Genomic DNA, 22,171 nt, shown 5'->3' with positions numbered 1-22,171 from the left:
CCAGAGCAATCATTGCCCTTGCCTTTCTTCCACTCAAGTGCTTCTGACCCTGCTCTGTGTACTTGTGGCTGAAGGGCATCTTTGTGTGGCCGCCACTGCTGTTGGGGCCAAAGAAACCCTTGTCGATCTGCTTGGACTTGGGACCGGCCGGCAGAGCTGCCAGGTCCGAGGGAGCTATCGAGATATCATCGTCGACAATGGACATGGTGTCCATAGACGTGCTGAGGGCTCGACGACGCTTCTCGGGGAGATGCGTCTCGTCATAGAGCTCTGCGTTAAACTCTGGGCCCTCAACTGTTCCTGGTGGCGGCTCACAGTAGAGGAGCTTTCCGGCAACGTAATCTTTGAGGATGTAACGGGAAGCTCTTGATTCGTCAGGCTGCCCCAATCCTTGGGTCTGGAAACCTCTGGCTCTGGCGTATGCGCGGAGCAACTCCGGAGCAGTGGGAGTGCCGGTGCCTCCCTCTTCGATAGCGCGGGTCTTGATCTTGATTCCGTAGACTGCCTCCAAGAAGGACTTGGGTATCCTCCTGGTGACCAAACCAGCCGGTCCCTGGAACTCTCGCAGTTGATCAATCGGCAACACACCGTTGCAGACCAGGTCGGCTTTGGTGTTTGCGAAGTTGGGGTAGACCAAACCAGGGCAATCGCACAGGACGACGTTGTCGCTGAGGTGGATTGTCTGGAAGTGCTTGGTCTTTCCTGGTGTTGATGAAACTGACACCTTCTTGGCACCAATCAAGGCGTTGATGGTGGAAGACTTTCCGACGTTGGGGTATCCGACAAGACCAATCTGCAGCTTGTGGCCAGGCTCTGTTCAACCACCGTCAGTATGCAATCTCAATCACGTTTTGGGGGGTCATCATCATACCTGCGTTCTCGGGAGCGTGGCTGAGGAAGATATCTTCCAGCTCCTCGACCGTAAGAATTCTCGTATCCTCATCATCAACGTCAGCCTCGGCCTCCGGCTGCGAGACCTCAGGCTGAGCGGTCTCAGCGCCGCCCTCCTCTTTGTCATCCTTCTCTTCCTCTTCCTCATCCTCCTCTGAGCTCTCCTCCTCGGTGGATGCAGCATCCTTCGTGGCAGCCTTGGAGCTGCTGCCAGCCTCCGGCTCTTCCTCCTCTGACTCGTTGTCGCTCTCCATGGCCTCAAGCAGTTCTTTCGCAAGATGCGCAGAGAAGAATCTGTATGCGATGCCGTTCTCTTTCAGGTACTTTGCCCACATCTTACGCTGCGTCAGCGTGAGCATGTCGGCCTTGTTAATAAGCAACAGGTTCTCCTTCTTCGAGTCGATATCTTTGACGTAGTGCTCCAGATCCTCGGATCTGAAAAGCAAGGGGTTCCTGGCATCGACAATCTGAACAATCAAGTCTGACCGTTCAATGACACGCCAAAGCTGCCTCCACACCTCAAGGTTACGCTCGAACGGCGTCATGAGCAGATCGTTGTTCTCCTGAAGTTCGGCGAGGCCTCTTCGCCAGTCAAGGAAACTTTCTCTCTCCCGTCTGTCCAGCTCCTCCGGTGTGGTGGACGCATCCCACTTTGGTCTTCTCGGCACTGTCAAGCGTCCTCTGTGGGCCTTCTGCTTGCCAATGATGGCCCTTTCCTCTGCTCCGGAAAGCAAATACGGGTTCTTCTGGTCGGTGTGGATGATCTTGACGTTGTTCATCTTCTCCGCCGTAAAGTCCGTGCCCGCCAGCTCTGCCGTCGCGAGGAACTCGTCGAGAGCGCCTTGCTCGGTAACCGATCGCATTTTGACCCATGATGCTTCTTGTCGCTCGTTCGTGAGGTACTGACAAATGGTGAGTATTTCCCTTGAAAACATGGGGGCAGAGAATTCCGGTGTTGCCTCATTACCTCCTCTCCTGTAGCGTGGTTCACTCTGGTGATGGTACTCTTCTTTCTGTCTGCGCCACGGCCCTTGCCAAAGCGATCGTTCATCAGGGCGTTGCCCAGCCCGGCGGTCTTCTTGGATTTGGCGTGCACCATTTTCGCGGCGATGTATCGTCTCTCGCTCCTTTGAAAAATAGGGTGAAAATTGCGCAGTGGAAAGAAACGACTTCCAAAGCTGCTTTGTGAATCAGAATGAGTAATAGTGGGAGCCGTCGCAAGTGCCCGCCTTGAAGAGAATAGCAGTGCCCCGCGACGATTAATCAGCGGGGCAAAAAAGTGATTTTGGGCGTTTATCGATAAGAGATTTTTTTTTGCGACCGCGGGGCTCTCATCTGTGCGTCCCACTGAATCTCTCCCTCCTGCGCACCCAACAGTCAACTCGACAAGCCGGTATACCATTACGCGAAACACCCCAAATCAAACAAGATGGCGAAGGGAAAGAAATTGTAAGTTGGCCTTTACTGGTATTCAGGTGTCATAGCTGACTTTGTTTTCAGCGACAAGAAGAGTGCGCAGCACTTCACCCTTGTCCACCGACCGCAAAATGACCCTCTCATCCATGACGAAAATGCGCCCTCGATGGTGCTCAACCCGGTGCCTCAGAAGGGTGGGCCGTCGAAGAGCAAGCATCTGAGCGACCTTGCATCTGAGTTCGGATCAGAAGCTGGCAGCATACGCGCAAATGAAGGAGAGGCGGCAGAATACGGCGTTTACTACGATGACACTGAGTACGACTACATGCAGCATCTGCGCGGCTTGAATTCGGGAGGTGGCGAGGCTGTCTGGGTCGAGGCATCTGGTGCAGCAAATAACGACAAGAAGGGAAAGCAGACGCAATCACTTGAAGATGCATTGCGCCAAATGGATCTGGAGCAAAAGAGCGAGGCTCTGCTGGATCCCTCCGTCCTCCCCAACAGAAACCTGCCGCGAACCAACTACGAGACACAGGTTGATATCCCCGATGCCATCGCTGGATTCCAGCCCGATATGGACCCCCGCTTGAGGGAAGTGTTGGAGGCATTGGAGGACGACGCGTATGTGGATGATGACGACGATATTTTCAAAGAGCTTTCCAAGGACTCGCGTGAAGTCGATCAGTACGAATTTGAGGATCAGTACGGCTACGACGACGAGGATGAGGGCTGGGAATCAGACGACACTGCAAAACCGAACAAGGAGTACAAGGATGGAGCAGTGCCGCAGCTGGTCCCTGTTGAGGGGGAGGCATTACCAGAACACCAGAACGAAGACTGGATGGAGGACTTCAAGCAATTCAAGAAAGACCAAAAGGGCGGCAAAATTCAGCCGGCCAAAGACACTCCGTCAGAGTTGCAGTCCTCCATTTGGACCACGACAACGATGGGTGGCCGGAAGAAGAAGAGAAAGGGAGCGTTGACCAACCCCTCTGCATTCTCCATGACCTCGTCGGCTATGGTCAGGACAGAACAGCTCACTCTTCTAGATGCCAGATTCGACAAGATTGAGGAGGAGTACACAAATGAGATGGGCGACGATATGGCATCTGTCTCTGAAGTATCGACGGCGACCAGTGTAACCGGACCCACCAGAGGCGACTTTGACAGTATCATGGATGATTTCCTGGGCAGCTACACCAAGCCTGGAAAACGTACAAACAAGAAGAACCGACCGCAGACTGGTCTTGAGCAACTGGACGAGATCAGACAGGGTCTTGGCCCAGCTCGGTTCCGTTCACTCAACACCAAGAGGGTTTAGGTCTGTTTGCGCCTAGATATAGAAGCATTCGGCGCAGCCTAGATTCCGGTCATCGAGATACCCTCACTGAGCGCCAGATTGCATGAGATCTGCGCCCCATAGTGTTATGATAAACAAACTGATGTTTAATGAACCACCATTTCCTTCAACTTGATTTGAGATTTACCACATGCTGAATATCTGGAGTCTCTGGACTAATGACGTTGTGTTCAGTGATTCACACTTGTTGCTTCCATCAACTGAATAATTCTTTGTCACTAGAAAGATTTGTCGATATTTCCCTTGTGGAAGGAACACCCGAAAGTGTCTGTGAAGAATGCTCCTGCCGTCAGAGAACCCTGAGAGGTTCAACGCAAACAAACAGGGCGTGTCTTTATCTCTCACACACCCCTGGCTCAGTGGAACGCAGCTATGGGTCATAGCTTTGCTGACTTCAAACGCCGCTAAACGCGATACGCGCCGGGCGAAAAAACGCGGCAAACGCAGACCAGCTCCATCCTAGTTCTCCACTCGGTTCTTGTCTGCCTCGTAGTTTACTTCTTGGAGTTTCCTTTCGCGAATCCGACATGACGTCGGTCTCTTTCCCTCCCAGCAGACCCGACAGGAAGCTATCGCCATTCGGAGGCACATCGACTGGTGGCTTCGGAAGTCGGCCTGACGCGAGCAAAAACGTTTTCGGCCTCAATGGGGCGGGCGCCGGCGGTGGGCAGCGGTCGACACGCAACTTGAATAACCAGCCTCCCGATATGACGACTCCTGCGACAAAGCGGAAGGGCGTCAACCCGTTCGATGGCGCCAGCTCAGACGACAACCGACGACGGAAGAACACGAAGGGAGATTCACAAGGCGACTTGAAGAAGAAGGGTCTCAAGTCGCATGGCGCGAAGCCAAATGGCGCGAAGGCGCCGAAAGGGTTTGGAACCACCCAGTCGCGCGGTGGTTTCGGCACCCAAACCCACCACAAACACAGCTCGGGATCTACCGACTACGAAACGGACGATGCGAACGGCGAATTGAATGGTGACGGCACTGCGTACTCCGACAAAATCTTCTCGCAACTACGACAGGATGGAATCGCACCGCCAAAATGGCCGTCCGATCCAGGAAATACATCGTCCAAGGCCGCGATGGCCAAGTTCAGGGAAGAATACAAGACATATCGCGATCGGGCTAGGACATCATTGATGCGCGCCGGCTTGATCGACGACCCGGATAAGCCAAAGAGGCTGGAAGACGCGATTGACTTCAAAGGCATCTGCGACGCGATGTGCCCCGACTTCGAGAAGATTACTCGCATCACCGAATTCGACGTTCAGTCTGCCGAAAAGGACCCCCGAACCACTTTCGCCAACACATCAAAGATGGTCAAGAAGCTGGCGCGTTCCGCAGCTGGCCAGGAGGCTCCGCTACCAATGGATGTCAGATCCACAGCCGCTCTCAGGAGGACGCTCGACTACCTCATCGACGACCTCTTACCGATCGACGACAAGTTACCCTCTTCGCATGGTTTTCTGTGGGATAGAACACGTGCGATTCGCAGGGACTTCATCTTTCATTCGACAATGTCTCCCGAGGAGATGAAGGACCAGGTTTACTGTCTCGAGACAATTGCCAGGTTTCACGTTACAGCTTTACATTTGCTTTCTCAGGAAGGATTTGCGCCAGAGGACTTCTCTGAACAACAAGAAATTGAGCAACTGGGCAAGGCATTGCTTTCGCTTATGTTTGCTTACGACGATTGCAAGCCGCAAGGTGTTGTTTGCGAAAATGAGGCCGAGTTCAGGGCGTATCATTTGCTTTTCAGCGCAAATACTCCCAATATCCTCGATAACGTGCAAAAAGAATGGGGAGACTCTCGCTTCTGGACCGAATCCGATACAATCAGAACAGCTGTCTCACTCGTCGAGAGTCTGCAGAGCGCAGAGGACTTCCACGGTCCTTTGGGCTCGGGCCCGTCCATGGCAACATCGGGTGCACACCTCACTTACTTTAGAATCCTCCAAAGCCGAGAAGTGTCTTATACAATGGCATGTTTTGCAGAGATTCACTTAGGTCAGCTGCGCCGCTCAGTTCTTCGCTCTCTGAAGAAGGCGTACACCAGACCACGACATGGGGCGAAAGACATCACGCCCTCTTCGCTAAACCGATTTCTTCACTTCGACACAGAAAACCAGGCGATTGAGTTTGTCGAGCAGCATGGTCTCAGCTTCTCGAATGGACAAGGACCAGCGGGCGAACCCATACGATATCTGGATACCTCACAACGCATGACATGGCCCAGAATCCATCACAGTTTCTCTCAGAGATTAGTTGAGAGAAAACGAGGCTCTCGTAGTCTTCCTGAGATCATACACCGCACAATTGCCGACGAATCCACGGGCGCTGGCCAGCAGGCTCCTGTAGGATTTTCGACGGGACCAGCTTCATTCAAGCCGCCTCCACAGCAGGCTCCTTTTGGAAGCCACTCAGCAACGAACGCAGACTCTCCTTTTTTCAAGTTGCCTTCTTCGGCACCCCAAGGAGGCACCTCGACGGGACTCACGGGTACGCCGTTTTTCGACAAAGGTAAAGAATCTTCCACACACTACCCGTATCGTTGTAGCCTCTTGCCTACCAGCACCCTTGTCGGCGTCAAATTTATTGCGACTCTCCTCCGCCGGACCATTTCTCTTCAGTCAAGATCAAACGTCACTATGCCAGACTTCAGACGTGGCAGTACTTGGTGCGGCTGATCGACTGGCAGCCGTCTCAGAGGTTGAGAAGCGCTTAAACAGTAATCGCAAGCAGGACGAGATGACTAGCAATATATTGTCATTGGCACAAGACGAAGAGGGTAGGCATAGCCAAGCCGAATATGTGCTAACATTGTGTCCCACAGCAACCGAAGGCCATAAGCCTACCTCGACAAATTCCAGCCCGTTTGGAAACCCTTTCTCAACAGCTCCGTCACCATTCACTGGCGCATCCTCTGTTCAACAAAGCGGCTCGGCCTCGTCATCGTCATCAACAGCAGCGCCGGCTCTGAATCCATTTGCCACAGAGACAAGCCCTTTTGGCAAGCCAAACGCGGCAGCCGAGAGCGCGACACCTAGCAACAATCCATTCGGGTCGTTAAACCAAACAAATGGCACTTCCCAGACCAAAGCTCCGAGTATCCCGGATTTCCCTTTTCCGGCCTTCGGCACCGGCGCACAACCGAAAGCGCAGGAGCAAGCGCAGCCAGCTGCCTCGACAGATGGCTCTCCGGCCATCACCGTCACTCCGCCCACACCAAAGTTCCCATTGCCAACGTCAGCCACAGCCGCAGAGTCATCAATGCCTTTCAAATTTCTATCAAATCCTGGCGTGCAGTCCGCGACTCCGAACGCTCCTAGCAGCCCCTTCCAGCCAATTCCGAAAGCGTCTGCGACACCACAGCTACCCTCCTTCTCGGCAGGCGCGGCGGCTCCCGCTCAGCCGACAAAGCCTTTTACAACATTTCAAACTCCACCGAATCAGCCTCCCAGCCTTGCTCCTACTACGGCAGCTCCATCCGTTCTCTCTCAGACACCCATTAGCTCTACAGCCGGGTCCGGGCAATCCCCATTACCTTCCTTCAACTTCCAGGGGGTTAGTTCGGAAACCGTGAAGCCAGCGCCCTCACCTCAGCAGAACTTGCCTTCAGCTGTCGCCTCGCCCGTACCAACTGCAGCTTCACCGCTCGCCCAAGCAAAACCTCCTCAAGCTCCACCCGTGAAACAGCGGTCTAAGCAAGATGTCATGGCCGACTTCGCGAAATGGTTCGTTACAGGAGACAACGGGCTGATACAAGAGTTCGAGAAGTACATGGTTGAGCAGCTCGTCTCGGCCGCTTTTGAACAGCATCACAGGGAGGAAGAGGACAGGAAACGAAGGGAGGAGGAAGAGAGAGATCTGGCAGAAGCACGGAAGTTCCAGGTCTACAACCTTTCCGTCAAGTACTTCTATCGATGGAGGGAAATCGCCAGAAACCTTCGCCTCACCAAGCTTCGCAGACAAGAAAGGGAGGAGTACCGAAGAGCTCAGCGGGAACAACGGGAGGAAGAGATTAGGCAGAGGAAGAAGGCGGCTAAAATTGCCGAGGCAAAGAAAAGGGCTTTGGAGAGGAATGGTTTCGACCCTGTGGAGGAATTCAGAGAGCTCCTTCAGCTCAGAAAAGACGGCACACAAGCCGACTTGCAAGCCGAAGCAGAGGCTTTGCTAGCGACCGGCATTCTGTCAGGCGTCTCAGATGAACGAGTCGCAGCCGCCAATGTTATCCGGGCTCCAGCGACGATGGGAACACTTGCGACGAACACGCCTTTACCTCGATCTCGCTCGTCAACAGCCTTGTCGCAGTCGACTACGGGCGCTAAACCCTGCGGCGCGAAGACACGGGCTATACGGGAAGAGTTTGGCAAGAGCGCTACCAATTTCCGACGATCACTGCCTCCCATGTCAGCACACTCCTCGTCATCACGACTGTCTTCAGAGCCGCAGAAGCGCGTTAGCAAGGTGTCTGACCGCTGGCGTCTGAAGGCGATGGGGCTCGTTACGATGCCTGACGGAACAGCGCTGCCGGAGACCATCGCAAACGAGATGCGGTACAATGGGAAACGATATGCAGGGCTCGGGTCATTCGGCTTGGACGGCACCGAGCGACGCCGGAGCGTCTCTGCGAATCTCAACCACGCAGCCGAGGCCCGATTACGCTTTTCGCAGTCGCTCAACGGTGGCAGCGGCAGTGGCAGTGCTGCCGCCGTGCCGCAAGTCAACGGGATCTCCCCGCTTAGTAAGAGGAAACGGGCTTTTGATGACGACGACAACGAGATTGCTGTCGCGGACGAAGCCGTCACACGCGTCAAGAAGCGGCCGTCGAGCAATGCGGAGATTGACAGGATACTGAGGGAGGCGAGGGAGAATCTGGAGTCGTTGAGGAGTTCGAGGATCGAGCTTGACGAAGGGGCGGATTGGTTCAGGGAACAAAACGAGATGATGCACGCGGAGGAGGCGAGTAGGGCTAGCTCGCCGTGGGGGAAAAGTGGTCATCGGTGAAAGGGACGGAGGGACGGGATACGTATGATATGCATCAGCATTGGCGTTTTTCAAGGGTTTAGTTTCTCGGGCGCGGAGTATGAAGGGCACTCTTTTTTTCCCCTATTAGTAGTTCTCGTCTTTGTAAAGGTACACAAAAAACAACACGGGCTACGAATACCCATAGAAGAGACTTGTTTGGATTGTTACGTTTTCGCGTAAATGAGCGTAAATAAGCGTAAATTGAGAAGTGCAGGCATGGTCACGATTGATTTTGCGATGTGAAATGAGAAGATGCCTGTGTGATTTATATTATTGTCTGGTATTGGGTATGATGAACCTCGTGTTCCCGTGCCCGCTTACTTCGTCATGTTGTAGATCTACTCCGAAACGCCACTCGCTACCGACCATGACTTTAACAAATGAAACCAGAGGGAAAGCTCTTTAGACAGCTTCAAACATGACAACTATCTCTTCTTGTGCGGAGGTGGCGGCGGGAACGCCACCTGGATCTTGTAGCTCTCTACGGGGCTGCCTCCCAACGAGGTAACTCTCTTCGGCAACGGCCGCGCCAGATCCCGCACGATGCCAGGGATGGTCTTGGAGGCATCCGATACCAATGGAGGCAGCGGCGACGACTCGGTGTGGATGTGTCGATTATGCGCAGGCGCAGGCGCGGGCCAGCCGGCCTGGCTTAGCAAGGGGCTCGCCGTCGTGCCCGAGGTCGGGGAGGCGTAGGTGGTGGACGGGCTGAAGGTCGCCGCGTTGCCCATTGACGGGGTAGAGAAGCCGTGTTCTGAGGGAACGTAGGGTCTGAAGGAGAGGAGCGGCGCGACGGAGGTGGTTGACGTGGGGGTGGCGTACTCGTCTTGCGGGGAGGCCATGTTGTATTTCGGGGAGTGTGCTTTTACGGGGATGATGGGGAGGCTTGTGGTGATGTTTGCGAGGGTGAGGGGTTCCTTTTGCGAGGGCTTCTTGTCGGTGTAGGGGATGTGGTCTGCGGCTGTGAAGGAGGTGATGGAGTTATGTGGCATCCAGAGACTGGGTTTTGATACGTGGCTAGGGGCCATGTCTTGCTGTTGCTGCTGGTGCCGCATGGACTCGTAGTGATACTTTTCGTTTTGCGCCTCTTCTTCTTCCACGGAGAAGAAGTTTGGTTCCTTTGGTGTGAGATGCGTCTGGCAGCGGAACGAGAGAGATGAGGCCGGGCGGTGGCCCTTGGCGCGGCGAGACAGTTCTGGGTTGATGCCGCGGCCTTGTCTGCGCGCCCTGCGCTTGCGGCACTGGATGAAGGTGCAGCCGGCAGCCAGGAGGAGTGCTACGATGGCTCCGATGACGATGCCCACGATGGCCGTCATAGGGAGGGTGGGAGTTTTAGCTTTGTCAGCATCTGCCGCATCCTTTGGGTCGACGACGGTGATGATGCCCTTTGTGAAGACAGTATCGTTTAGGCCGACTAGTGTGCCTGGGTTTGGTCTCTGCTGGCAGCCAGCTCCAAGGGCAACGAGGTCTACGAAGTATGTTAGATGTGTGCCTGCTGGATACTGACGACTAAGAGGTTACATACAATTTGAGAGATAGTAATGTTCACCGCCTGCTCTTACACACGAAAGGCACTTGTCGTAGGCTGAGCCGAGCATGGCGCCGCCATCCGCATCGCAGTATGCGTATTGTGATGATTTTGTTGGGTCCAATTCACCGTCTGTGAGAGCAGCCTCTAACGCGCCACATGCCGTAGATGTCTGGCAAGGGTTGGAGCCTACGCCAGTGGCATTGGGGTACCCAAAGATGCAGTAGTCGAATGAGTACCTCATGTTGTCTGATAGTGCTGGTCAGCATCCCTGTTCCTCAACTGTGATTGCTGTAAGACTTACACAGAAACCAGTCTTGGTCGTTCTCACTGCCCTGAACAAAGGTGCTGTCCTGAAGACAGCTCAAGCATTGCTGGTATTTCTGTCCCGCGGCCCCAGTCTTGTAATCATCGTCCACACAAGTGATGTCCTTGCCCTTGGTATTGGACGAGTTGGGATCCGAGGCATCGAGGCCGTTGGAGTCTAGACAGAAGGATGCACATGGCGAATTGGGCGTGACTTGGAGTGCTGATACACAGGCCGGTACAATTGTGGTGAGGAGGAGAAGGGCGGATCGAGCGGCCATTGTAGGCTACGGCCGGTTGAACAGGGATTAATGAGTGTAGTGGAAGTAGAGCAGAGCAAAGACTCCAGAGCCTTGCAAACTGTAATTAGGTTAAAGATAGTAGAATAGAGAGTTGATATCTCGAGAAATGGGTATTAGATATCGCCCAGTGCAAGCCAAGAACACAAACGAAACAATTGCATACAAAAACAGTTGAAATAAGCTTAGCAAGAAAGTGAATGTTTTTCCAAGTCGAGGTGGGAGAGCAAGGTGATATATCTCGCAGAAGACGCTGATCCCATCTCCACCATTCACTCGAGCAGGGGGCTGGGGGGGCCATCTGCAGCTGCAGGAACAGGATGGTCTGGAATGGTAAGGTGATGGTCTGGAGTCACCTGCAGCTCGCAGGGCTCATCAGAAAGGATCCCGAATGTATGGGGAAAGATACACAGTAAGAGATACGGTGTAGCAGGCATTTGGCAAACGCAGCCAGATAGAGTAGAGAGCGGCGTCCCAAGCCGGAGACGGGCCCGTCGTCCTGCCGCCCATCTGCTCGACCACGGTTCGAGATGGTCGTCGGCATCGGCAGAGGGTGTGGTGATGCCGGATCGAGGCGGCCAATAATAGGCCTGCGCAGGTTCCCGAGGATTACGGTTATGAAGTGATGGAGGGGGCGGGGAGTTGGGTGGGCACTCTGGACTCGAGCAGTCGTACAGAACTGGACTGCTTAGACGCCGTTTGCCGACAAGATGAGGAGAGCATTGTCTTCCTGTTGGAAAGAGCTCGTCAGGTGAACAGGCGATGAGGAAGACGATAGAGCGCTAAAGACTTCCCAGCACTTGTAGGACGGTGTGCGGCGCGACACCTCAGGGCGGCAGCTTGTTGGTCTGCCGCGATGTGTATTTGGTTAGCGGCCGCTGGAGGATGCGCCATCTCTCCGTCTGCCCCCAATACGGTGGTGCAAGCGATCGATAGTGTGGTTTTTTCCCCTGGCGATTTTGCGTGTATGTGTGCCCGCGAGTGTGCTTGTGCCTGTGCCTGGCGTTGGTGGGATGCATTGTGCAATGTTAGTGACGATGGCGGGCGGCTGCGAGATGCACCCATGGGCCTTGGGAGATGGGGGCAGGAAAGTGAGGAATAATTGTGCCAATGGGAATACGGCGTTTGGCGATTGATCTGGTTGGTCAGGTCTGTTCTGTTGGAGTGTGAGATGAAAGTGTGAGTGACAGTCAGCGTAGCCCGGCGCTTACAACTGGCAGTGAGGTGGCAGTTGGTTCCCGTCTTTCCTCCCACGCCTGTCTCCCACTGTTGGTTCTCTTTGGCTCCTTCCATCGGGGCATTTGCAGTCTCCACTTAAAGCCGTGAGCTCGGCCCAGCCGGTTCCACTGCGGGACCCAAGTGGACAGGTGGGGTCCGGCCAAGGTACCGCGGTACTTGGCTTGTCGCTCGTTGGCGATCAGTTCTGGGTCTCGTCAATGCTCTTGCCCTTTTCTCTCATTCTCTTCTCCATCACCCTATGGAGGAAGCATCTCTCCCTTTTCCATGCTTGACCCGTCAGCCTTCAGCCACAATACACACCACCCCGGTCGCCTTTCCAATCTCAATGCCTTTAAGGAAATCATCCAGATCCCGGCCTGTCTATCTCTCGAGAGTTCCCTTTTTGGTTGACAACCCTTTTACCAGACGTCTGCTATTAGGGGGGTTGTTAAGCATGTCGCACCCAATTCCGCATGGGTTCCCTGCTGGCATGAGCTTCTTTTCCTCGGACTCCCTTTACACCCCTGGCAAAACTCTGTTGTTACCTTGTCTTGTCTGACTGCTTGTCTTGTCTTACTGAGCCGAACTTTTTTTACCTCTGAAAGCTTGTCACTTTTGCATCACTGAGGTGTTCGAGTGTTTTTCTCAATACGGATTCATGGGAGTTCGTGATTCGTATATCTCACCAAACCTGAAAAAAAGACTAAAAAAGGAAAACCCAATATCTTGTATTCTTGCCTTCGATTCCCGATTCATCCGTCATCGTGCGACGTTGTCTCCGTCCATTCCGACAACCTGGTGTGGTGTAACACCCTTTGTCTTGTTCTCTCTCTCATGTCTCTCTCTCTTCTCTCGTTTGTCTCATAAAACGGGTGTGTGTTCAAAGCTCCAGTCGCTATGTTGATGTGATCCAAACGCCCGCAGATGAGGAGAAACACGCCCTAAAAACAAAATCCAAACCCGGATTAAACTTCCGGCTGTGCATTCTTTGCATCGCTGAAATATGTCCAAACGCTTTTCTCGTTGCCGGCTGTTGATCCCTCAACGAACCAAAACCGGCATGCATCAAATATGATTACTGTTGTCATTAATCGCCTCCTCTCTCACTGCCTCTCTTTCTCTTTCCATCTCTTTTTGTTTCATGCCTTCTTAACTGATGATGACATCTCTGCCGGTAACCGAGTAACTCGTCTGATACATGCACCGCTGAGGCGAGGTCTCGGGACAGTTGCCGTGAAACAGCATCTGCCCGCCCCCAGCAACGCTCGTCGCGCCGCCGGGCGCCGTGAGGTTGAAGTCGCCCGTCTTGAGCAGCATCCTTGACGGCCGCTGGTAGGGACCCTTGATGTTCCTGCTCGTCGCGTAGTTGACGTTGTAATTGTTCGAGTTGAAGCAGAAGCTGCTGAAAAACAAAATATACAGCCCGTCCTCGGTGCGCACCAGGTCCGGCGCCTCCACCAGGGGGCCGTCGGCCGCCGTCCGGCTGAGGATCTGCACCGGGTCGCCGACTTTGCTGATGCCGTCCGCTTCCACCTCTTGGAGCATGATGGGCGTGTCCACGAGCGGCTCGACGCCGTTGTTGCAGTCGCCTCCGTTGCCGACGTTGTTGCCGTCCACCTTGTACACCACGTAGCGCTTCTTGGTCGGCTCGTCGTAGTACCCGGCAGCGTCGATGGCGCCCCCCTGGTCAAACGGACACACCCACGGCTCCGACGTCGGCTTGTAAGGGCCCGTGACGATATCAGAAATGCCTACGCCAATGCAGTGCCGGCCACCGCCGTCCTTGACTTCGCCAGAGTAGTACATGATGAAACTGCCGTTGTCGAGCCGCCGCACGTCGGGCGCCCAGGTGTTGGACCCCGTGGCCCAGCCGACGTTGGGGAGGGCGTCGTTGTCGAGGAGCTCCCACGAGCCGGAGATCTGCGTGGCCTTTGCGACCTGGATGTTCTTGCCGTTGCCGTTGGTGGCGAAGGAGTACCAGAGCCCGTCGTCGCCCTGGACGAGGGCCGGGTCCGGGAAGTCGGTGTTGATCTTGGGCGTGAGGACCTTGTCGTCTCGGCCGACGACGTAAAGGGCGTCTACTGGTGCGCCGAGGACGGGCTGGAAAGCTCCTAGGCTGAAGATGCCTGCTGCGAGGAGGGCATATTGCCGTAGTGATGTTGTTGAAAGCATTGCGACTGTATGTCTCTCTGTCTCTCTCTCTCTCGCTCTGGGGTATAATAAATATTGACAATTATGTATAAGAGGGGGGTGTGATATAAACAACACACAAAACAGTGCAAAAGCAGATGTAAAACTAGACCAAAGACTTCGCGTCCAGACCAAGATAGTCTTTTTCCTGGGCTGATGATGAGAAGGGGTCTTTCTGCGTGTGGTAGGTAGGGTGTCTGGGTTGTTTGTACTCTTTGAGGAAAGGAATTGGAATAGGTCTATTAGAATCCCAACTACTGAGTACACATTACTTGTTCATAAGCAAAGTGCTGCCGTCATGAGTGTCATAGCGAACTTCGAGAAGGAAAACGGTTTCGAGGATCGTGCGGACGAAGGGCCCTTCTTGTAGTCAAACAGAACAAGCACATAAACACATTACAAGCTACAGCTACAATAGCTTACACCCCGAAGAAGAGACTGACAAGTTTGATGCGTGCGCGAGTGTGTGTGGGTATAGGTGTGTAAGAGGACGAACCCCCCCTTTCCCTTGGCCGGAAACATGTACATTGGGAAATCTTTTCCCTTGCTCTGAGCTTGCGCCCAGCTCTAAGCTATGCAGGAATGAGATTATCACTGCAAATGCATGTGGATAGATTGTTGAGCTGGAGCAAGTAGCAGGAGGAGGATACCTCTCACGGGTTGTGGTGGGTTCTGTTCCATGGCACGTCAAAGCAGATGATGCTTGAAACAGGTGGGCCGGGGGGGTGTGTGTCGTCAAAGTGCGTGGCAGCTTCTCACACTTGCGCCCTTCTCTCACCTCACTGGGCCTCGACCGGATACCCGAAGCTAGAACCTCTCTCTCCCGGCATTGAAATCCTTTTTTCCTATTTTCCCTGCTTGGAAGATCAATTTTTACACTCTTAGGGCTGGGCACGCGTCAGATGGGCTTCGTTGGGGTGGTCAGATAGCATCCTGTTAGGCTTCCTCCCCACGATAATCCAATAGTGCTCACCTTTTTGTACATCAATTCTCCTAGTCCACGTTAAGGTAGAAATTTTGCCCAGATCGGAGAAAAAAAGGATTTGCATAGCATGCATAGGATTCCGGCACCCGTCTTCCGCCCCATTCCTCTAGAGCGCAGCCACATAAGAGACTGTACCCTTGGTATAGAGTTAATCCTGGTTGTTCCCGACTCCCGCGTCGTCATGGGCAGGAAAGGAGGCTCTTGGGGTGAATTGGGGGAGTTGGGTTCAGACCGCGGTGCCACACGGGATGTACTTTGGTTGACCGGGATGACGGTAGTGGCTCTTTCTTCCCTCCCCCTTCCCAAGGCGACGGACGGTGACCGGGGTGGGAGGGATGGGTAAGTTCTGTAGGTCCACGGGGAGATCTTCCACTGGCGGTGTCGGCGCCCCGCTGATCGGGCATGGGCGAAGCAGGGCGTGAGGGATGAGGCGCAACAGGAACCGGCATTCATTGATCCTAGAGGCCGGGGGGCACGGGGGCTGTGAAGGGGGGAAATGATTTGCATCCATGCTTGGTCCCAATACACGTGCCTAGAAGACTCCAAGGCGTCGAGGAAGCGACAAGAAAAAGAGAGGACAAGACAAAAAAGGCGGGGGTGACGTGCTGCCACGAGTGCCATCTCAGGGGAGCATTGAGAAGGGATCCGCACCTCCAGTAATTATACCCGGTCACGGTATTCTTGGTTGCATTATACCCAATTCTACGAGGCATCAAGGAGGGTCAGTGGCAGTTGCTGTTGTTTCCTTGGTTGGCCAAGGCATGTGGTCTGAGACATGCTTGGTGACAATGCTTCCTTGTATTTTTTCCCTCACCCTTCATGGTTGATAGGCAGATAGTGTGATAGGGTAGGGAACCCGTCTTCGGACGAAGGACGGAACACGTATATTGGCGCTGTTTATGATTGAGATTCCCAAACAAAACTCGTTCGGACGAGATCCACGTTGGTCCGGGACCCGAACTGTGCTGCAGTCTGAAATCCCGCTGGGATGCTGCCGGGAGTACGTAAGTCCCTACCCAGCGTTTTGCGTGTGCCTTTGTTTCAACACCCTCTGCTCAACAACTCCTGATATGTTTGCGATAACGTCGAGACAGTGACAGCCTCTGGTTAAAACGTGAACTGATGCGACAGTAGTAGTCGTCACTTTTGCTTTCCGTATAGGACCTATCTACTCCTATCCAGCCAGTCCGCACTATGTTCAGAGACAGAGAAATTCAGAGCCAAACGCCACTTGCCAAAGCCATTTTTTTATGATACAACAGCCAACCACCGACCATTGCCAACAAACACACGGTATCTTAGCCAATCGAGGTGAGGAAACTCGCAGGAGCTTACTCGCTGTCGTCATCGTCGTCAGCACCACCCTTGGCTGCCTTCTTCGCGGCCTTGGCCGCCTTCTTCTCAGCCTTCCGACGCTTGCGCTCCGCCTTCTCGTCGGGTGTCTCGCCCTCGTGCTTCTTGCGTTTCTTGGACTCGCCATCATCCTCGGCGTTAGCAGGGGTGACTGCAACGGGAGTAGCTGTCGTAGACTCCACCGCCTTTTGGGGAGTGGCGGGAGCCGCCGCTGCAGGAGCAGCCTCACCAGCAGGAGCTCCGAAGTCCTTGTACTCGGATACCCACTTGGCGGGAGTGGCCTCGTTGGGGCGGCCGTACTTGTCGAGCTTGCCGTCGGCCTTCATCTTCTTCTTCTCGGAGGCGAGGGGACCAAGACCCCATCTTCTGGGGTACAAGTCGCGCTCCATGATGCATCTCTTGACCTTGGCAACAACGCCGTGATCTGTTTTTCCATTAGTCAAAAGAGTCATAAGGTTGCAATGGGAGGAGAGAAATCTTACCGCATGTCGACATCTCGACGGTGGACATTTGGGCAATGCCGAGGGCGATGGCCTCACCCTTGGTGGTCATGAGAACGACCTCATCGTGAACCTCGATTTCGGACTCTAGAAAAGCGGATCAGCATGTCAATCGTATGTGACATCGTGGGGTTGACAACTCACCGTATCTCAGAAGACCGGGAAGCATAAGCTTAGCACCGTAGCAGACAGCGTTGACCTGTGAGGTACGTCAATATCAGATGCAACAGCGATTCATGTGTTTAACGCGACTGAGACATTGTCCGCAAAGTCGCATCGGGCCGTGAGGGGTTTGGAGAGGGGTTGCAATGGATTACTTACAGCGCTGTCCTTGACCACAACACGCTTGTAGCCAGTGAGAAGAGTCTCCAGAGGAGAGATGACCTTGCGCAGGTAAGACTCATCCCTGGTGTTGTCCATGGTCCACTGAGCATCAAGCACGTCGTGCAGAGTAACCATCTCCTTGCTCTCGCCCATGGCGCCAGAGCGCACTCTTCGGAGCTCCTGCATGTGGCCACCAACACCGAGCAACAGACCCTAATCCATGTAAGCAATCAGAACAAGGCTGAATGAACGACATTCAATGTGACGTACGAGATGGACGCAGAGGGTACGGATGTAGGTTCCAGCTTCGCAGGAAACCCAGAAGACACCGAGGTGGCGATCCTGTGATTGAGACACGGTCAGCAGTCGTTTCCCCATGTTGTAGCAGATCGACGTACATTGTCGAACTCGATGAGCTTGCTCTCGTGAATGGTACGGATACGCAGCTGACGCTTGACGGCAGAGATCAAAGGAGGGCGCTGGAAGAGGGCACCAGTCAAAGCTGCATCGCGAGTCAGAATGTTTTCGGCAGTTGCAACGGATCTTCTTGAATCAACTTACTCTCAAGAGCGCGGGCGAACTGGACCTTGCCGCCGGGCAGCTTGTCGTGAAGGCGGATGACGGCAACATACTCCTTACCAGCAGACTGCTGGGACTTGACGAGTCTGGTAGCACGGTCGACACTGGAAAATTTCGTCAGTTGCAATTCTCTCTCATGGAATGCTCCATCGCATTTTAGTGGGTTGCTGCTCACCAAACAATCAAGCAACCTGAGAAAGTTAGCAAAACACGTTCGAGACAGTTATGTGGGAACGCGACTCACCAGTGACCTTGGGATCAAGGGTACCGCTGTGACCGGTCTTCTCAACGCTGCACAACAGAAAACATGGTTAGCGATGTTTTCTCGACAAAACTCAGATTGTTCTGAAAGATAAGCGAATGCCTCGCAAAATCGTTCAATCGTGTGTGTTCTCGGTTGACAGACGGCAACGGCAGTATCCGCAGTCCCAAGACATCGCAGTCTCATGGTGGTCCGGGCAAACGAGTTCCGACGGCTGCCTCGCGAGGCATGCCTTCCCATGGCAATTTAGATTTTTCCCAACATGATATGCTAGTCGCTGTTGCCATGTTTCCGTGTAGGCTATGGCCATCGGATCGCAATGTCGTTGGAAGTTTCAACGGGGAATCCCCGACCGCATCGTGTGGAACCATCTGTAAATTGCGTCATGTCGCCGTCGGAATTCGCTGACCAGGCGCCACCATTGATGCCAATTTCTTTCAAGCTGGCTAGCCATTGCCGTAGAGAAATCCGTCTTCGATGTCGGGGGCTAATCGTACGACCGGGCGCGGGGCATTGCTTTCACAAACATAAAAACGAGGGGATGGGAATTGCATACCGAAGGATACGCTTGACCCAAGCGACAACCTCGTGGGAACTGGGCTACTCAATATTTAGTATGCTTGACAGACATATGAAGTATCGCGACTACAGAAACATACGTTGGAGGGCTTGTCAAGGTTGATGACACCGGAAGAGATGTAGGACTTGATGTCTCTCTTCAGAGGGCTGCATCCTGCCGGGATGGGAGTGAAGTGACCCGTCCGAACGAGAACTGCAAGGAGCCTGGTCAGTCGTTTGTTTGTGATGGTCTAGACGAGCAGCTGCTCCAAGTCCAAGAAGGGGGAGAAAACTTGCGCTTGTCGTAGTTCTTGAGCAACAGAGGCCAGCTGCTCGTGTCCAGGTGAGGGACAGAGGCCTGGGGCTTGATGGCGAACTCCTCCTCCTCGCCGTGCTTGACAATTTCCATGGCCATTGTTTCCGAATTGAACCAAAACCGACAAAGGCGTGTCAGGTGCAATGGGTGTCTGACGTTGGCTCGCGAACGTCGAAATGGAAGGTCTCGTGGTGTTGGAGGACTTGAAGCTTCCCAATCCAAATTTTTTTTCTCTGGCTGTGGGGTGGAAGCTGCCAAAAAAATCCGTCTGGGTCCACAATGTGGCGCGGTGCTGCCATTGAGCCAGCACGATTGGTCACGCTCCGACGCCTAGCCACACAGCGGACGCGCCTTGCACCGTTCCGCCTTCCTCAGCCAGGGACCAGCCGTCTTGCAAGAAAACTTGGAAGGAAAGAACAGCCAAAGAAGTGGCTTGTTATCTTTATCAACCACACCTCCACAAGGGAAATAGGACGAATGACGACAGGCTCAATCTGAGAATCACAATCACTCACACACAGCACTCGTGTCATTGGAACGTCAATCATCATGATGGATTTTTCACATTATCTCAGATATATTGCCAGTAGGCCGGCCCAGGCCTGTTCTGCTATAAGCCTTCAGAGCCAATGCTGATCAATCGGTATCGCCGACTCCTAACTCCCGCTAAAACAAACAAATACTGGATGCAGAAGGAGCAATACGTTCATCCCACGATACCTTCAGTACCATTTACATTGCGCATCAGAGGGCGTATCCTCTCCGCAGGTCCTCCTCTGTCAGACCGTGATAGGCTGCCGGGTTGTGCTCAGCGTAGACCGTGTGCGCCGGCTGCTGGACATTAGGTGGGCTTGGGTATCTCTGTCGGGTGTCCCATTCAGGCTCAACATCCCTCATCTCGTACGACTCGGATCGCTCCTTTCCTTTCGAATCATTCCACCTCTGCTCTTGGCTATCTCCTCCGAACGCGAGACCAATCTCTTGAGGTTGTCTTTGGGGGTTCGCGTCGTTTACCGGCCATTGCATGGCAGGTGCCTCGGCACCACTCACTGGGCTGTTGTACTGAGAAGAGTATGGAGAGAAGTATCTCGTGTAGGGTTGTTCCCCATTGGCACTCATGGGTGAATCGTCCCATCCACGAGAAGGCCCTTGGCTCTGCGGCGAGGCGTCCCAGGTTCGCAAGGGCTTTTGGCTGAGGGGAGTACCGCCGATGCCACTGGTATTGAGCGGTGTTGGCCATCCGGACCGACTGCCACCACTCTGCTGTTTCATTTCGAGCGTCTTCAAGAATGCTCTACGTCTTCTTTTCCCGTTCCACACGATGCAGAAACCTGCAACGACAAGAAGGAGGACAACGCCTCCAATCGCAATTCCGACCTTGCCGCCGAGGCTGATGGGACCGCTGTTGTAGTCTGAGACGTACGTATTGGTTGGTGTTGGCTCCGTGATGTTGACTCGAGTTTTTGAGAATGGAGACCCGTCAACAGAGACGGTAGTGCCGGGCACAGGTTTTTGCTGGCAGCCCGCGTCTAGGATGGTAAGAACTAGGAGCTTGTCAGTCAACTGCTAACAACAGGACCGTTGCGATACACACAGTTGTTGATGAAATTGTTGTTCCCTGCACGGAGACACGATGAACAGCTGGCGACCTGATTATGATCCCAGACATCGCAGTACTCAAACTCGGTAACGTTGGAAGCCAAATCACTGTATGTGATTGCTTCTTGCAGTGGCTCGCATGCAGTCCTATTTGATGGTTACTAAATGTTACAGTTTGAGGAGTCGCTGCTCGACATACCTTGTGAGACACGGGCTCGATCCGACATTTGGGTTGTCTGGATATCCAAAGGTACAGTACGAAATGGCGTATCGCAAATTATCTACACCGACAAGGTCAGCTTGCTCTTCGGCCGGGAACCTAGATAATGCACCTACACAATGCCCATTGCGTGTCTGTCTCGTTGGTGCTAGTCGCGAAGTCACTGGTCAACTCGCAAGATACACATTGCTGATAGACAGAACCGGCGCTGCTGGAGTACGAGTGCTCGTCGCATACAACGTCGTTTTTGGTCGTCGCATCGAGTACGTTGCCGCATAGTGTCTGGCAAGGTGAACCAGTAGCCACGTGGATAGCTGACACCCGGCTGAGGCCAAGGCCTAGCACAAGGGCACCCGTCGTGGGACGCATTTTGGAAAGAAAAAGCGAGGGTGGTTATGATACTGGAGTTCGCCGGTGGGACCGAAGTATCGCTAACGGGGCAGGCTGCCGCAACGCACGAAAGAGCTTTGCTCGGAGGTCAATCGCTGAGGGCAAAGATGCCTGTCTTACATGCCTGCGGGGGGCGAACGGGGTCTGACAGGGCTTTTGTGGGAAACTTGAGTCTGGCGATATGGTCGCTGAGATACTAGCACGACTAGCTCCAGGAACGCTTCCGATGTGACGAGACGTGATGAGAGATCGCGAGCTATGCGAAACCGCGCCTCATATGTGTTTCGGTGTTTGCAAGAGAGAGGGTGGAGGAAGTGTGATTGTGACGAGAGGTGGCAGGTCGGCGCGAGGGACCCATCCGTTCGTTCACTTGGATGGAGCACGACTGCATCTGCATCTTGTTGGCTGCTCAGCGCTGTTGGTGTAGAGTGTGATTGGGGTCCGAACGAAGAGGGACACGCAGGTTTGGGGTGGCACAGTTCGATGGCAGGATGGGCACCATAGTCTACCGGACATCGTACAGAACCTTGAGCGAGAGGGGGAATTGCCCATGGTCATCCATCCCTCTTCGGGTCTTCTCCAACGGCCCGCCCGCACTAACAAACTCACAGTAGATTGACTGAAAGATTGAGCTTTGGTTGTGCTGAGTGGCCAAAGGCAATGCTCTCACCTGTTCACACCGCTGGCCCCGGCCGGGGAGAGTGGAGACTCGGGGACGGGTCTCTTCGTCGTTGCTGGTCCTCCTAGCGCCGAGGTGGGAAGTGGCGTGCAGACAAACTACCTCCTCCCAGCCACTCACAATGCAGCCATCGCCCAATACGACAGTGCCAACATGCACGAATC

At 54.0% G+C, this 22,171-nt stretch overlaps 7 protein-coding genes across 7 annotated transcripts; 2 read left to right on the top strand and 5 right to left on the bottom strand.

Annotated features, from left to right (window-relative positions):
- BDZ83DRAFT_632669 (uncharacterized protein) lies at window positions 1-2,197 on the bottom strand (the record flags this gene model as incomplete). Its single annotated transcript, XM_060508985.1, has 2 exons — window positions 872-2,197; window positions 1-813 (listed from the first exon to the last, which is right to left on the bottom strand). Coding segments are annotated over exons 1-2 (1,768 nt in total), but the record flags the coding sequence as incomplete, so codon positions are not given.
- A 38-nt stretch (window positions 2,198-2,235) lies between these two features.
- Window positions 2,236-4,038, top strand: BDZ83DRAFT_632666 (low temperature viability protein). The gene is made up of 2 exons (XM_060508984.1): window positions 2,236-2,340; window positions 2,392-4,038. The coding sequence occupies exons 1-2, from the start codon at window positions 2,321-2,323 to the stop codon at window positions 3,626-3,628; spliced, it is 1,257 nt and encodes a 418-aa protein (XP_060361331.1). The 5' UTR covers window positions 2,236-2,320; the 3' UTR covers window positions 3,629-4,038.
- BDZ83DRAFT_706467 (SAC3/GANP/Nin1/mts3/eIF-3 p25 family-domain-containing protein) lies at window positions 4,027-8,917 on the top strand. The gene is made up of 2 exons (XM_060511527.1): window positions 4,027-6,193; window positions 6,507-8,917. The coding sequence occupies exons 1-2, from the start codon at window positions 4,195-4,197 to the stop codon at window positions 8,678-8,680; spliced, it is 4,173 nt and encodes a 1,390-aa protein (XP_060361330.1). The 5' UTR covers window positions 4,027-4,194; the 3' UTR covers window positions 8,681-8,917.
- Window positions 8,918-9,126: 209 nt separating this feature from the next.
- Window positions 9,127-10,816, bottom strand: BDZ83DRAFT_755391 (LPXTG-domain-containing protein; the record flags this gene model as incomplete). Its single annotated transcript, XM_060514605.1, has 3 exons — window positions 9,127-10,169; window positions 10,227-10,478; window positions 10,534-10,816. 3 exons carry the CDS (start codon window positions 10,814-10,816, stop codon window positions 9,127-9,129), a joined length of 1,578 nt encoding a protein of 525 aa, XP_060361329.1.
- Window positions 10,817-13,201: 2,385 nt separating this feature from the next.
- BDZ83DRAFT_722281 (family 43 glycosyl hydrolase) lies at window positions 13,202-14,923 on the bottom strand (the record flags this gene model as incomplete). Its single annotated transcript, XM_060512462.1, has 2 exons — window positions 13,202-14,163; window positions 14,893-14,923. The coding sequence occupies 2 exons, from the start codon at window positions 14,921-14,923 to the stop codon at window positions 13,202-13,204; spliced, it is 993 nt and encodes a 330-aa protein (XP_060361328.1).
- A 1,635-nt stretch (window positions 14,924-16,558) lies between these two features.
- On the bottom strand, window positions 16,559-19,218 carry BDZ83DRAFT_585676 (trub family pseudouridylate synthase; the record flags this gene model as incomplete). The annotated part of the gene is made up of 12 exons (XM_060505866.1): window positions 16,559-17,004; window positions 17,063-17,167; window positions 17,225-17,279; window positions 17,402-17,617; window positions 17,675-17,746; window positions 17,803-17,906; window positions 17,966-18,087; window positions 18,159-18,174; window positions 18,228-18,274; window positions 18,802-18,845; window positions 18,905-18,971; window positions 19,097-19,218. The coding sequence occupies 12 exons, from the start codon at window positions 19,216-19,218 to the stop codon at window positions 16,559-16,561; spliced, it is 1,416 nt and encodes a 471-aa protein (XP_060361327.1).
- A 645-nt stretch (window positions 19,219-19,863) lies between these two features.
- On the bottom strand, window positions 19,864-21,307 carry BDZ83DRAFT_585708 (uncharacterized protein; the record flags this gene model as incomplete). Its single annotated transcript, XM_060505871.1, has 4 exons — window positions 19,864-20,663; window positions 20,714-20,865; window positions 20,918-20,999; window positions 21,055-21,307. The coding sequence occupies 4 exons, from the start codon at window positions 21,305-21,307 to the stop codon at window positions 19,864-19,866; spliced, it is 1,287 nt and encodes a 428-aa protein (XP_060361326.1).
- Between the last annotated feature and the right edge of the window lie 864 nt (window positions 21,308-22,171).

Source organism: Colletotrichum acutatum (assembly GCF_030867785.1).
Source record: "Colletotrichum acutatum strain CBS 112980 chromosome Unknown BDZ83scaffold_99, whole genome shotgun sequence".
Classification (NCBI taxonomy): Eukaryota; Fungi; Ascomycota; class Sordariomycetes; order Glomerellales; family Glomerellaceae; genus Colletotrichum; species Colletotrichum acutatum.
Note: the sequence above shows the minus strand (reverse complement) of the source record. Positions and strands in the feature narration are given on the sequence as shown.

Coding starts and splice junctions, on each gene's coding strand:
- BDZ83DRAFT_632666 (XM_060508984.1), top strand. CDS start 2,321: ATGGCGAAGGGAAAGAAATT. Junction 2,341..2,391: donor ATGGCGAAGGGAAAGAAATT/GTAAGTTGGCCT, acceptor CTTTGTTTTCAG/CGACAAGAAGAGTGCGCAGC.
- BDZ83DRAFT_706467 (XM_060511527.1), top strand. CDS start 4,195: ATGACGTCGGTCTCTTTCCCTCCCAGCAGACCCGACAGGAAGCTATCG. Junction 6,194..6,506: donor TACGCCGTTTTTCGACAAAG/GTAAAGAATCTT, acceptor TGTGTCCCACAG/CAACCGAAGGCCATAAGCCT.